The following is a 15,311-nucleotide window of genomic DNA, read 5'->3' as shown; positions in this document are numbered from 1 at the left end:
AGTAAATTATATGGCATGCTGGCACTGCTAGGAATTCTCCCAAGGATATTCCTGAGGCTAAAAAGGGTAGATTGCTTGGCTTTAAACGTCCTTAGCTGGATCATCCCAGCCATAATGGAAACAGGCTTTTGAGGAAGTATCCAGTTCTGCATCTGCCTACAACTGTAAGGATGCTGCTGCTATACACCACCAGACAAGACGGGGGACATGTGGCTTTAAATGCATTTGGTGAATACACCTTCTGCCTCTTCCTTACACTTATAACAGCACCAGACTACAGTAATCCTAACAAAGTGAGGTGGGAGCACTATGTTGGCTTGAGAGGCAGAAGCAGCAGCCACCGACTGTAAGAAATCTGGACTCAGGGGTTGGTAAGAACGACAGGAGAAGTGGAGATGGAGAACGAAGAATGGAAAAGAAAAAAAAGAGGTTAGAACTTTAAAAGAAGAAATGGGAACACGGCAGATGGAGACTGACAGCATTTTGTGATATAGTGGGTATAGTACTATTTTATTCCAACTCCCAACTCTACTCCACTGTAATGGACTAGAGCACAGGTAGGTCCATCCCGTCAGCAAGAGTTGAGATCCAGAGCCATCCAGAACCAGGAAGTAAGTCAAACAGCCAAAATCAGGTACCAGGAAACAAGCTGAAGATCAGAAGCCAAAAAGTCAAGACCAGGAGGTCAGACTGGATACAAGGCTGGAAAGGGCTTAAATATTGACCAGCTAGGTGCAGGCCTTAATACCTGGGCTGCTATCTTCAGTTGTTAACTACTAGTTCCACAGGATGACCAATTACTCCAAACACAGCTGCAAAGACTACTTTCTTCAGGTAATAGTTTCATAGTCAGTAGGGTCGGAAGGGACCTGAGCAGATCATCAAGTCTGACCTCGTGTCATGGCAGGAAAGATTACTGGGGTCAAACGACCCCAGCCAGGTGATTATCTAGCCTCCTTTTGAAGACCCCCAGGGTAGGAGCAAGCACAACTTCTCTTGGAAGTTGGCTCCAGATCCTAGCCGCCCTGACTGTGAAGTAGCGCTTCCTGATGTCTAGCTTGAACCTACTCTCAGTCAACTTATGGCTGTTATTCCTAGTTACTCCAGGTAGTGCTCAGGGGAACAGGGTCTTTCCCATTCCCCGCTGGTTCCCCTTGGAAAGTTTATAGACAGCCACTAGACCCCCCCTCAGCCTTCTCTTGTGGAGGCTGACCAGGTTCAGGTCCTGTAGCCTCCGCTCATAGGGCCTGCCTTGCTGCCCCCTGACCATGCAAGTGGCCCTCCTCTGGACCCTCCCAATGCTGGCCACATCCCTCCTGAAGTGCAGCCCCCAGAACTGGATGCAGTAATTTCGAGCTGGTTCTAGTTAGGGCAGATTTTTGCCCAGATTGTTTGTTAGCCCTGTAATCCTGACATCCAGAAAAGATTGCATTCTGATAGAATAGTCAGCTATAAAATCATTTACAATTATCATTATTAACTGGTCAATACCCAAATTCAGCTTTCACTCTACTCATTTAAAAATGTTTCCTAGAATTGGAGCTGGAGTCTGGAACAGTGGACACCTCTCACTGCTTTGGATCAAATGTCCCTCCAGTATAATTCAACTAAAATTAGTAGCAGGGATGAATATACTTTGCTACTATGGTCTCTCCCAACCCAATGCATCAGCACAGCACTAAGTGAAAAGAAGGTTTTACGTCAGCACCAATGTAAGGGCAAGATTTTTTTTAAAGAAAGCAAAAATGAAACTCTACAGGAACCAATAAATGCTGGGACAAAGACGTATAAAACATCTCCTTAGTTTAGGAATGGGCAAAATACAGCTCATGGGTCAGATCCGGCCTACCAAGTTGTTCTGTCCATCTCATGACAAGTCCCTGAGCCCTGCCCATTCCAAGTGCAAGGGGCAATGCAGGCCATGGCACATGCAGTCTGTCCTGCTGCCCCTGGGCATACAGCAGGGCTGGGGCAGGCCAGCAGTCCCTGCAACAGCAGCTCCTTCCAGCTGCTGTCACCAGTGATACCACCATTGCCAGACCCAGCCCCGCTACCCAGGCACCCTGGCCCATCTGCCTGCACCCAAGACCAGGTGCATCAGATACAGTGGGCAAGCAGGTAGGGTCTCCATGGAGACCAGACAGGGACCTGTGCGGGCAGGGCACACTCGGCTGGGTGCATGGATGGGGCCATAGGCGGGCAGGGACCAGCATATAGGCATGGGACGGACCAGCCTGGCCGGGGCTCAGGCTGGGATCGCAGGGCGATGACAGTGTGAGGCTGTGCAGGGAATGCATCATGGCTCTGCCCTGGCCCCAGCCCCAGCCCCAGCCACCCATCACACTCCCAGACACCGCTCCCCACCGGCCCATGGTCCTATCCCATGCGCCCAGCTGAGCGCACCCTGCCTGTGTGGGTCCTGGCCTGGTCTCCATGGGGACCCCACCTGCCTCCTCCATCCGGCACCCCTGGACCACTTAGAGAGTTTTGGTGAGCTATTGTGCGATAGGGTGCTGACCCAGCCCACAATAGCTCATCAAACCTCCCTAAGTGGCCCTCCAGCCCAAATAATCACCCTCTCTCCACCTTAGCTGATCCCCTTGGAGCAATACAGAGCTGAAGCAATAAGAGTGAAGAAAACCAAAATATCCAACAGTGACAGATCACCAGCTGCACCCAGTACAACAAAAGGGAGCCCAGGCCTATACTGGAAAGGAACCAATGGGATATGGGAGCTTTACAGAGCCCAATAAAGGAACTTGACTTGTCTGAAGTTAATTACTCTCAGTTGCTAAATAAAATATGGACACTTTTGATATCCAGAGTTAGTTCAAAACCACGTCAAATCAGAAATGACTGAAAATTCTCTCCAGTGAGTTAGTAATTCAGTGACTTAGCAGTCCAGTTCCAAATAAACAGATATTTAAGGTACAGAAACCATTACCACCGCAGCTGAGAGTCTAGCTGGCCATGTGGGAGCCCACAACCAAATAAGCACTAAGGGCCCATGCCAGAGCCTTCTACCTCCTGGACTGAAACCTGATAACAGAGCAACCTGCCCCAGCCTGATCCTTTCTTGAGGATAACACATTCTCCCCTGTGTATATTAATCAAGCATGAGCGTTATAACGCCTTTAAAATAAAATTATCAGAACATTATATTTTAGAATTTAAAAAAAATAGTATTTAGTTAATATAAACATAGACAATTGTAACTTGATTTTTTACTCTCTCTCTGCAGCACACTATTGCTGTTTTTAGTTCTATTATTATATTTGATATTACTACTTGCCTTGAAGAATGGAAACACGACTCATCTCCTGGGGTTTCTAGAAAAAGCTTTTAAAATAAATAATAAATAGCGCTGTTCCCGAACCAATCAATGATGAAGGAAAAAAGATATATGAAAGTACAGTACTTAAGTTGTGTATTTGTTATGAATTATTGAAACTGAAGAGAAAGCTGGTAAAATATTCAAATCGCATGTTCTCCAGTAATTTGCCTGCACTTATCTTTGACCATTTGCTGCAGCAAAGGTCAAAAATTCCAGTCACAACGCCATAGACTGTAGTGAAGAATTATACAAGCTGCCATGTTTTATTGTTATCATATACACGTAAAAATAAATAAATAAATATAAACTAATCTTTATTCAAATCTTGCATCTGATTCAAATTTACCAATCATTACCATTAATTGACTGCAATTTGAATTAAAAAGTAACAGCTGCATCCTGTTTCCATAGTCTTTGGGGTGGGGGAGGGGGAAAGGGGATGCGGAGGGATAATGGCAGCTTTGCAAATAATAAAATTTATATTCACTCAGTTATTTTTAAAACATCAGAAGGAATTGGTCAAAACCATCACATGGGATAATGTGCAAGCTCTATAAACCTTGTATTATATTTACAAGACTGCATATTATTTGAGCACGAATTTAACAGCAGCCAATACACATTGCATTGTCACATATTAAGATCAGTATATTAGTGGTGACAGGAATGCATTTTCTTTTGGAAGGAATAATTACTGGGTTATATGTGGTGAATGTCTCAAATAAACCATATAACAGAAAGATTTCAACGTTGATTCTAAACTGCTGGAGATGGCTTAGTAATCTATGCAGTACTTTGAAATCTAGTCTATCTGAAACTAACTCTGAATCCCAGCAGGACCGTCTCAGCCCTTCATCTTTCCAAGACAGATAAATGGGAGTCCACGCCATTTACTACACAGGTGTCTTTCAAAGACAGCATTAAAAACTGGTGGCCTGCCTGTCTTGAATGGATACATGAAATACTGTTGCACTTTCTGTGAAAGTTGAACGTTGCCTAAGTGGACCTGCCCAAAGTTTTCGTCCAGTACAGGCCCTCAAGCCCCTGAGACAGCTATATTCCAGGAGCGCATGGCGTAATTCCTAAATGCATTGCAATCCTGCTAACAGTTATTTCAAAGCTTAGTTCTTATTACCATGAAATGATCCCTCTGAATCACTAGAATTATCCATGGTAGTGCAACGGAAAACAGAAATTGTCCACCAGATCAGACTGGTGGCATCCGTATTTATTGCAGAGCCAGAAGTAACAATTACTTCTGAACGCAATGCAAGGGACCTGTTTGTGATAATTTGTTAGTAACGGTAACTCATTTCTAGTTCCAGACAGCGGTGCCCTGAAACATATCATTTTAAAAATACTGAATATCGACAAATCATCATCCTGTCAAATGTCTAACCTTTTGTAAATACTAGCAACTATTTTGCAGGTATATCTCAGTGATACCCAGAGGGAACGAGAGCCCTATTAACTATATGCTGTGTAAAAAGTATTGCCTTAATTAGTTTTACATTTCTTGCTTTAACATTTTTTTAATAGCATCAGTATTCCTGTATTATGGGAAAAGCAGCACCTGGCTTACATTCTCCAAAATGAATTTTTAAAATGTTTTCATGCCTCTGGCATGCTGCTGTTTTATCTTCTTCCTAACTAAATAGTCCTAAACCTTTCAATCTCTCCCTATCTTCCTATGCAGAAGTTTTCCATGCCTCTTGTGTCGCTCATCCTCCATCTCTAAACACTCCACACTTTATGTTGTATCTTTTTTGAGATAGGCAGGGTTTGAATTACACTTGGACGCTTGCGGGGGGGTCTGCAGCGGTGGCAACCAGAAGGAGCCGCTGCTACCGGCACTGCCACCTAAACTACCTAGAAAGGCATGGGGTGGGCCAGGGGCTCTTGTCTCTTATTAGAGGGGCTCAGCCCTCCCGAGACCCCCACCACCATATTTTGAACCCTGGAGATAGGGTGACTTGTAACAAAAACAGGATTTAGGGGAACTTACTTACTTATATAATGGCATTATGGTATTTTTTAGCATTATTTTTACCCCAAATATGAGAATGGATTAGGAGTGAACTACTGTGACTACAGTTCACATGCACAAAGTAACTTAACCAGCTGGCTTCAGTACTGCTAATAGTCTAACTGTAGCACAGCAACTCTCAACCAGGGTGCCATGAGATGCTTTTAAGGGTGATGTTCAATATTAGTACTGCTCAGTGTGCAAACACCGACACGATGTTTTACAAAATAAACCCAAAGATTTCAAATAAAAAGCCATAGTGTGAAAAAATATTCTAACTTGTGGTCTTTCCTAATTCTTTGTAGCAGAAAATTTGATGTATTATTTTGTCTTGGTCAAGAAACAAGTGAAAGCTGAGAGCTGACATTTTCTGAGGGGCACTTTGAATCTAAAAAGGTTGAGAACCAGTGCTGTAGCAGTACACAACTCAATGCAACCCACAAAGCCCACCCAAGAAATTGCACAAATAGTCAAGTGGGACGTTGGTACTGATATCTGGGCCTGTTAGTTTCATGCTAGCTCAATTAGGTCTATCTGAGCTGCAGTCTCTACAATGACTACAATGTAGACATGCCACACTTTTTTCACTAATTTTTGCTCCCCACACTGCACAAAAAGTAAGGCTTTCACTGAACAACCTAAGCAATAGGTTTAGTAATGTTTCAAAATCAGGCCATGAAGCGCTATGTGATTCTTCAGACTGAAAGGCATGATTTATAAACATGGATTATAAAGAAAATCATTAAACACAGTATTACCCATTTTCCATTTTGCACCCCTAAAGTTATAGATCACTCATATTTGCACCATGAGAATCCCAGGGAGTGCGGTGGCAGGGATATCACATTCACCATTGAACTTGCCTGGACAGTAGAATCAACAAAATTATTCACGCAGCTACTTTTATCAGGAAAAAAATTGCTTAAGTTAAGGAGGGAAAATAGTATTTTCCTTTCTATCAGTATCAACTAAGCTTAGCGGCTATATTAATAGGCATTTTAGAAATACCAAAGGAAGGTAGTATCCCACAAAATAAAAAAAAAAATCTAAAATTTGTTATTGGACACTGAAAAGTAGTAATAAATTACCTACTTAGCTCAGCTAGTTTTTCTAAATAAATACTGCGGGTCATTTTTCACAGTTGAATATATTTGTTACAAAATATTGTCCTAAAATAGACCATGCTTTCAGGAACTTGCATTTCAGTTCATGCCACAGTGCATTGAGGATACATTGAAATGTAGGGAGGCATGGCATATTCTCCAAATATCCATCAGGCAGCATAATAAATATTAAAAATCAGCTGCCCAAAAGCAAAGCAGACAGCAGAGTGATAACCAGCATCATTTACAGGTACATCACTGTGTTTTCTAACCCCACATACCAACCTTAAAACAAATTGGGAGTAATATATTTTGCTGCTTTACATCTCTATATAGCATAAGCCCCTGCTGAAAAATAACAAAACCATCAGATATTTAAGTATATTTTTGATTCAAGGACACACTGAAAGCAATATCATGCAGCATAAGGCAGCCTTCAGACTCTTCTAAAATGGCATCTTAATTTGTGTGTGTAATGCATTACAGTTAAGTGCATGTTGCAGTGTTGGGAAGCACATCAATATGCATGAAAAGCGCATCTGGAAGTTAATGAAAGGATAACTTTGCTCATTAGTGTGTGCATGCATGTTTTCATTTGCTCGTTGCCAGTGCTTTAAAACAAGATCTTTAATTAGAAAAATTTGGGATGGTCCACCTGATAACAAAAGGGGGAAAAAACCAACCCATCTGGAACAAAAGCTGCCAGAAACTACATGTATAGCAATTACAGAGCTTAATATTTTAAGTGGTGCTGCTAGACACCTGTAAAATGTAGGGACAACAGGATGTATTTGGGAGCAGAGGACTTGTAACTTATTGGACTTTGCAAAAGCCTGGCTTGCAGGAATTCCTGCATTCCAGTTCTGGAGCCAAAAGTAACTTGCTGTGCGACTTAGGGCAAATCCAGTTTCCCTATCTGTAAAATGGGTGAGGGGTGTTGTGAGGATTTAGTACCAGGCTGTAAAGCACTTTGTAAATATAAAGCCTTGAATATAAAATGCCAGTTTTAGCATTATGAAAACCTTATCTTAATCATTATGCTCGTGGGTCTGACAAATAAGAGGAAAGGGAAATTCAAAGTTAGACTGGGCTTACAGGATTCTCCCTAGTTTTCTTTCTGATGAGTAACATCTGCATTAAATACAGTAAGGGTGCCCTAAAGAAAAGCAAGCAATTTTAACATGGTTGCCTGCTGTAATAACCTTTTATTATTATTATTATTAATACCAGCTTTGAGGAGAGATTAAATAAGAGCCGCATATTTGATTTTCTTACATTACAAGCACATAACTAAAATCACCACTTAGCATTTCCAGTATGAGGCAGTTTGTGTCTGACAAAGATAAGATTAAAAAAAGAGCTATGCATATATTTCAGCTAAATTCTAATTTTTCTCTAAACAACAAATGCAGGAATTTCTCCCCAACTTCCTCTCATGACTGATACTGCCTATTCTTCATCACGTAGATCCCTCTGCCCTTCCCCCACGCCTTTGGAGCTGTATTTACAGTGCACATTGATTGTGTCTCTGCAGATATAATAGTTCTTTTGCGTGTGCTGCTTATAATTATAGCAATGTGTGTCACTCCGTAATAAGGCATCCAATTATTTTTGGCCTTGTGGACTGTAACCCTTTCAACTTGCAATGCCAAAAACTGGAAACTTAAATCCTAAATAAATGAGTCTGTATTTGAACTTTTCCTTCTAACACAGATTCTAACTGGCCACTTCAAACTGCAGTACTTTAACTGCAAGGAACTGCTGCCAGGCTAACATCATCAATCCCTAAGCAATAACATCTGTTTTAACACTACATACATTTTGATCCTTGTATTTCCTAACACACATTACCTATACAAAACAAAACAAGACAAAGTTGTGCCAGAGTTTGGAAATAAATGGGGGAGGGGGGGAGGAGAGAAATGAACAATGACGTAACAGAACTGACAGGAGAGCATTTTAAAAGCCATAGGAACAATCGTTAATCTTTTATCTATAGATTTCCTCTAGGAGATTCTTCCTGATAGGCAAATCTCGCTGCACTTTTCCTGCTAAAATCTCTCAAAAATAACAAGAATTAACTGAAGCTTACCTGTACTGGAATGTCATATTTGTAATTTTTATCTTTATTTCCTCTCCGTGGCGAATTTCTCCAGTCATTTCAAAGAGTTTGTTAGCCATTTTCTCATAAACTTTGGCATTCCTTTTAGTTTGTTTCAGTTCATCAAAAAATTCTTCCCAAACCAGCATTAAACCTCTCATTTCTGCATCAGTCCAGTTTCTGGCCCTTCTGTGTTTCTCAGTCTGAGAAGAAACAATGTAACTGGGAATTTCTGCTGCAGCCATTGCTGACTGACCTAAAAGGGTTTTAAAAGAGGACACTTAATATAGATTGAGTTTTTAGTTTAGGTTTTTGTAGTGCAAGACATGCATATGTGGATAAAGAATTTGAATGACAACAGAACATATGAAACCTTTTTGCAACAGCTTGAAGCTTGAGTGCACAAAATGGGGCCTACATCTGACAGGCAGGAATTTAGTTAAAAGCTTTTAAACAGAGAAACGTCATTTTGATGTCACGTTTCCATAGCAACAGAGCAACTGCATAAGCTACAACAACAAAAACCTTTTAACTGAAAGCCAAAGAATCAGGACAAAGTTGACAGGCCATCAATATTAAAGCTTTTAAACACTTTAGGTTTAACAAAAAAAGATCTATGCAGCCTTTGAGAAGCTACTTTTAAGTTTCTACTTCTTTTTAGCTTTCCCTTACCTTTTAGGCAGACAATCTGCTAGCAGGGGGTCATGGTCGCCTGAACGAGCTTTTAAGTTGCGCCTTGACAGACTCTCTAGGAGGTTGCAAAGACTGAAGCCATGTACACAAAAAAAAAAAAAGCTTTTTACAAAGATTTTCTGTAAAAAGCTTCACACACCTTTATGAAACCTATCTGTACCTACAATATAATACATGCAGAAGCAGACCGTCTCATTAAAAGGTGTCTGCATCTGTTTTCAGGTATATCCACAAACAAATAGCATTTAAGTGAGATCTATATATTAATTTTTTTTATCTGAAGCCATTTTTTCCCTGAGATATTTTGCTGCTGATAAACATATACTGCAGTCCTGTCAGTATGAATTTGCCTTTTGTAGGTATGCATTACTGTGTGTGTATTTTGTATTCCTAGTAATTTAGATGCTATTTATGCTATTTTATGCAGCCTGCGTTCTGCCTTAAGACTGCAGCAGAGACATTTCACCTGCTTTATGGAAGACCTAAAAGGACTGTTCAATGAATTTAAAAAAAAAGGCTGCAAGATGCTTAGAACTGCGAATACATTGCTTTGTTGTAAAGTAAGCATTTCATGGTAAAGGGCTAGATTCTGCTCAAAGTTACGCCAGTGAAACATCAGTGATTCATCTTATTAAAATGTACACCAAATTAAAGGCCAAATTCTGCCCTTACTTCCACCCATAAAACTTCATAATATCTTTCATTAAACGTAGCAGCACGCATAGGATTTGGTAATTCAAGCAATGTGATAAGCTAATACAGAAGATGTTAATTCTCTACATCCCAAATAAAGCTGCAACTTGCATGAAAAACACACCATTGCTTATTTTCAGTCTCAGCGTATAGCAGCAATAACGACCTCACTGCAGGGCATTTCCTGGAGATTAATGACAGGCGGGGGTTAATGGCTTGAGGCTCACCCAGCCAGTCGTTAATCCCCAGGAAATGTTCTGTGCTTCAATCCTTAATGCTTAAGTATCCTATAAATTGTAAGTCTTCACATAACCACATCCTTGATCTTAACAACAGTTAAAAAATGCACAGATTGGGTTGCATCCTGGAGAGTGAGAACACATAATGGTCCTAAAAGGCATGTTAAATAAAATTTGTAACCTCACTGTCTTCCCTCCATTTTAATTCATCACAAATTGCACCAAAAATGCACTATAGAATAAACGAAGGGGAAAAAACCAAAATTGCTCCACCTAATTATTTCTAGTGACCCACCCCTGAAAATTTTCAATGTGGGAAACATTCCTGCTGACTCACTTGCTTCTTTAGACAAAACTTCACATCCAAGTAACATTGTGGCATTCTTTTTTAAATTGGTAGCACCACAGCCTAAGAACTCTTCTAAAAATTGTAAATAGTACCATATGTTGTCATGATGATCCTTGTATGGTTTGTCTCTTGGGCACCCAGCTGGGAGACATCACATGATCAATAGACAGATGGTGGTCAGCAGAGGATCAACTAGCAACAGGTTAATTTTATTAATTTATTTCTGCATATATTTTTAAACACCCCATCACATTACCTTGGGTTACACACAACTATGCTAATTAAAAACAATTCCAAATTCAGCTAAATAGTTTTAAGGCTAGCGGCAAAGGACAAGGATAACACATTTAAGAAAATAAGATGATCACTTAGGAAAAAGGTCTCTAAGCTATTGCTAAAATTAACGAGTTTCTAATTTAGGACCAAATAATGATCTTGCATTTCTATAGAAGCCTCTATCCAAATAGCACCTAAACTACTCTTCAACAGTTTATTAATCAGTGTGGGCATTATTCTGCCCTGTCATTTATCCACAAAGACTCCGAAAATATTTAATACTTATTGTAACCAAAAACATATTAAACGCTTCATATAAAAATATCAAAGATATAGTCTTCTGCTGCCTTGTAGAACCAATCTAGTTTCAGATAGGAAAACTAGGTAGGGAAAGGTTGTGATGGAAGCCAACAAGGACAAGTTCTTCATGTGCTGTCCACATATATTCTATTTCTGGTGCTCATATACCTTTTTTGCATACAATCAAATTATTTTGTACAGCAGTGCCTGTAGGACCTGTGTTTATGCCATACCTCAATTCTTCTTGCTCCCCATGCAAGCCAGGGTGAATCCCTGCAGCATCTGCTTTTCTGAGCACTGCTAAATTCTACTTCTCTTTTAGTTACTGGGGGTATATTAGCAGAATTACTAGTCTAGCATAGTTCCAATAATTTAGTTTAACATCTGTTCTCTAAAAAATTCCCTCCACCATACCAGAGCTGTTCAATTATGAAGGAATCCAAGTCTCAAGGATTCAAAATCTGTCCCTCCTCTAAGACCACCATTTGTATTAATGAGACATAAGTACCCCTTCTTCATTGGTGAAGCACACATTCCAAGTAAGTGCTCACTCATTTTGTATTTGTTTGTTTTGGTAATAGGTAAAAAAAAAAAAAAAAAAAAGTAAGGAAACCCTATGTCAATCTTTTCCTCCTGAAACTCTCCATATGGTCTTTAAACCACAGAGGGATAAATACCCAGTCCATACATCACTTCCAGTGTTTTAGTAATATGTACATGTACTCCAAAATATAGCACTTGGTCTCTCTCAAAATAATTACACTCAATCATAGCTGAGTTAAGAAGAGCAACTAAGACTACAACAGTCAAATCACCACAGGAAAGGGTGTTCTCAAGGTGACTGCAGACATGTCTCCTTCCCAAAGACGTGCAAAAATCAAAGTATAAATTCCATTATATATCTGCTCGCAGTCTTACTTCTCAACCAAGAGCTACCTGTTGGGCCAGTGAGTTGCATCAGATAACTCAGCACTGATTCCTCACCAGGGATAGAAACAGACATTCAAAAAGCTGGAACCTGAATTGACTCAATCTTTGCCGATTAATCTAACCTGCCTAGGTTGAACCAATTTGTAACTGAACAGACATTCCCTCTGGACTGAGGAAATGTAGGCACATGCCTGCAGTTGCTCAGGCCAGGAGCCAGGAGGCACTAGAATGTGCCCTCAGCTGCAGGGAAGCTGTGCTGGAAGCTGGGGGTAGCCAACCTGGGCAGTAGCCTTGGCTGAACTGGCCAGGAAGGGGTTTAATGCCCCACTCTCTGTCCCACTGGCAGGGACCCAAGCCAGGTCTGCCAGGCGCTCTTCCCTTGCTGCTGCAGTGGCAGGGCTGGACATGGCAAGACACCAGCCAGCATGGCCCCTGCGGCAGAGAGAGTGGGGAGAGCGGTTTTTCCCCTCTTCGCCCTGTCAGGGCCACAGCTGAGTGTGCCTGCTCCAAATGCCACCACCACCACTCGCTTCCTGCTTGGGGCAAGCAGTGGGATAAACTCCCTACTGCCCCTTCCACTGGAAGCCAGAGGGAGAGGGAATAACCCCCCTCCCTGCCACCGCCTAAGGGGCCCTGCTGCCCAGCGTCTTCCTGTACCCCCTCCCCACCCTTGTGCTACTGTGTGCTGCCTGCCACAGCTCTGCCCCCCCTGCAGTGTGCCCCCCCACTCATCAGGAAGGGGCTCATTCTCCCTGACCCCATGACAGGGGCTGCTGCCCCCATCAAGAGCCCTTCCCCCTCACTGCTGCAGCAGGGGGGAAAGGGCACAGCCAGAAGCTGGCCAGCAGGGTCCCTTAGGGAGTGGGGAGGAGCCTGCTGGCCAGCCTCTGGCCATGCCCAGCCCTGCCACTGCAGCAGCGAGGGGGGAGCATCCAGCAGATCTGGCTTGGGTCCCTGCCAGTGGGACAGGGAAGGGGGAATTAAACCCCTTCCAGGCCAGTTCAGCCAAGGCTACTGCCAGGGCTGGCCATACCCCACCACTGAAGCAGCCTGCATGGAGAAGTGCAGGTCCTGCTGGTGGGAGAGGGGAGGGAGTGGGAGAATAAACTTCTTCCCTGCTCCCTTCCAGGGCCAGCGTCTGGCCAGACCCCTGCCTGCCCCTGTTCCAGCTGGAGAGCAGAGGGGAGGGGCCAGCCCTGCTCTGCTGGAGCAGAGAGCCCAGCCCAGAGAGCATGCCGGGATGCTGGGGGACTCTGGTTTAACTTAAACCAGGAAGGGTCTGGGACAGAAGTTGCATAAACTGGTTTGAACTCAAACAGTTTAGTCTGATACTACATTCAACCAGGTTTATCTCAAACCAGTTTCAACCATTCTGAAACTGATTTATGTGCACTGAACTTCTGTTCCGTTACAAGTTTAAAGCAGTTTCTGATCACTTAAACCAGTTTGTGTGTAATGTCTGTCTCTAGCCCAAACGACCATGTTATCACCTCTCTGAGATGCTCTTGCAAGTACAGACTCGGTACCAGTTCAAGAGAATTCAGAAAATCTGATAGAGTCCCTCAGCAAGAATGCTCTTACTACAAATAGTTTGATCTGGGCATGTTTAAACAGCCTTTGAACTATGGTCGGCAGGTCAAAAGACAACACACAGGGCTTTTCATCACTGCAGTGACTCAGTCCATTGAACAGCACTTGGTTTGACGACTCCTGAAGGAAGTCTGCACCACAGAAGACCTAGCCATGCCAGTACACTTGGCCATATTACATGCCTGACACTGGAGAAATCTATAATTATGGTGGCAGGTCATGAAAAGAATCTGTTCGGTATATCATCTGTCTACAAGACCACCTTTTTAGAAGACATAAAAATCAGCTCAAATAGCAGAGATTCATGCCCTCTATCATTCACAATAGACTCCATCTCTAAAATTTTGCCTAAGGCTGTTTGGGTATTTGTACACATGCATGTGCCACTGTACACACTTGCTGAGAAAATGGTGGTGGCACACTTTTGAATAAAAACACATCAAACGTGTTTTAGTTCAAAAGCTCACCACCGCCATTTTCTGTGCGCTGATGCACATTTCACCATTTATACAAATGTCTGCGATGCAGTGCCAGGCGCATCAGCTTGCATGCTCCACAGACTCCTTTAATCGAGTCCTCTCTGACGCGATGGATTTCCAGCACATCGGAGCAGATAAATGCCCTGTGTGACTTTCAAGTGAACCAAGTGATCCACCTTCTAGTTTAACAGAAGCATCACTCTAGCCCAGAGGAAGTTGAACATCACAGCCTAGACATTGGCAAGACTCTAGTCTACTATTTGAACAAAATAAAGCCATTAAGAAAAATGGTGTCAGACAGTTTCTAACCACTGCAAACAGGGTTAAAAGTCATCCTATATCCATCCAAACACTGTGTATGGTAGAAACTCCTATAAAATATCTCATATGCACTTCTACAAATTAGACTCCATTCTATTAGAGATCAGGCAGCTTCTGGAGCCTCCCTCAGGAACTTTTCCATTTCTAAAATATGGAAGATCTCAGTTGACAAATGCAACCAGAATTATTCCTTACCTGAAGCATCATTAAGATGCAGTGCCTGCTTTAACAAAGCTCTCTTGCAACCATTATTGAAGTGGACACTGAACACCCATCCAGATGATAAGATCATTGCTTGCTAACCACCCAGATGAGTAAATATGTGGACAATGACTCAGAGATAGAATTGGGATTTTCAAAAATATGTTAGATGTACCTATTCCACAGTCTGTCCTCCTTCGTGGATGCTCCAGAGTTCTAGTACTTTGATTCGCTATTGTGAATAAACTAAAGGATGATTTAGCCCACTTATTCCTTTATGCCCTTGAATGAGTTGGCAAGAAAAATGTATCCAAGCCAGAGGCATGGGCCCCCCAAAATGCCATTGCTGTTCAAATTTAGTGTATTCCACATCAGAAGTGGTACACACATACCCTCCTTACATTTCCTAGAGATGACTGGTATCCTCCCCTTATAGTATTAAGAATGATAAAGTTGCCCACTTCTTAAAGGCTTCTTGCAGAAGTCTTTTCTTGGTGTTTACCCGGTCTGAATGCTGTGCAGTGCAAAGACGGAAGATTTACTGCAGAGATGGAAGGCACATTCCCACTATTGCTAAAAACTGTAGCAAGGTAGGGTCACTTTTCTTGCCTTTTTAAAAGATGGCAGATTGCTGTCAATAAAGTGTCATTACATGAGAGGGTTGGAGACCTGCCAG

The 15,311-nt window shown here is 42.1% G+C and overlaps 1 protein-coding gene across 12 annotated transcripts in view; it reads right to left on the bottom strand.

Annotated features, from left to right (window-relative positions):
• The window catches only part of MSANTD1 (Myb/SANT DNA binding domain containing 1), a 95,150-nt gene that overhangs the window by 32,125 nt on the left and 47,714 nt on the right, over window positions 1-15,311 (bottom strand). For 6 of the 12 annotated variants that reach the window (XM_090035479.1, XM_090035480.1, XM_090035485.1 and 3 more), the window contains one exon: window positions 8,556-8,820. In XM_090035479.1, coding sequence (XP_089891605.1) covers window positions 8,556-8,820 — 265 coding nt within the window. Of the gene's footprint in view, window positions 1-8,555; window positions 8,821-8,937; window positions 8,991-9,236; window positions 9,330-15,311 lie in introns of those variants that run through there. The other 6 variants (XM_090035481.1, XM_090035483.1, XM_090035482.1 and 3 more) reach the window with 2 other exon arrangements.

Source organism: Crocodylus siamensis, chromosome 2, assembly GCF_052110815.1.
Source record: "Crocodylus siamensis isolate JL-2025a chromosome 2, ASM5211081v1, whole genome shotgun sequence".
NCBI lineage: Eukaryota > Metazoa > Chordata > Crocodylia > Crocodylidae > Crocodylus > Crocodylus siamensis.
Note: the sequence above shows the minus strand (reverse complement) of the source record. Positions and strands in the feature narration are given on the sequence as shown.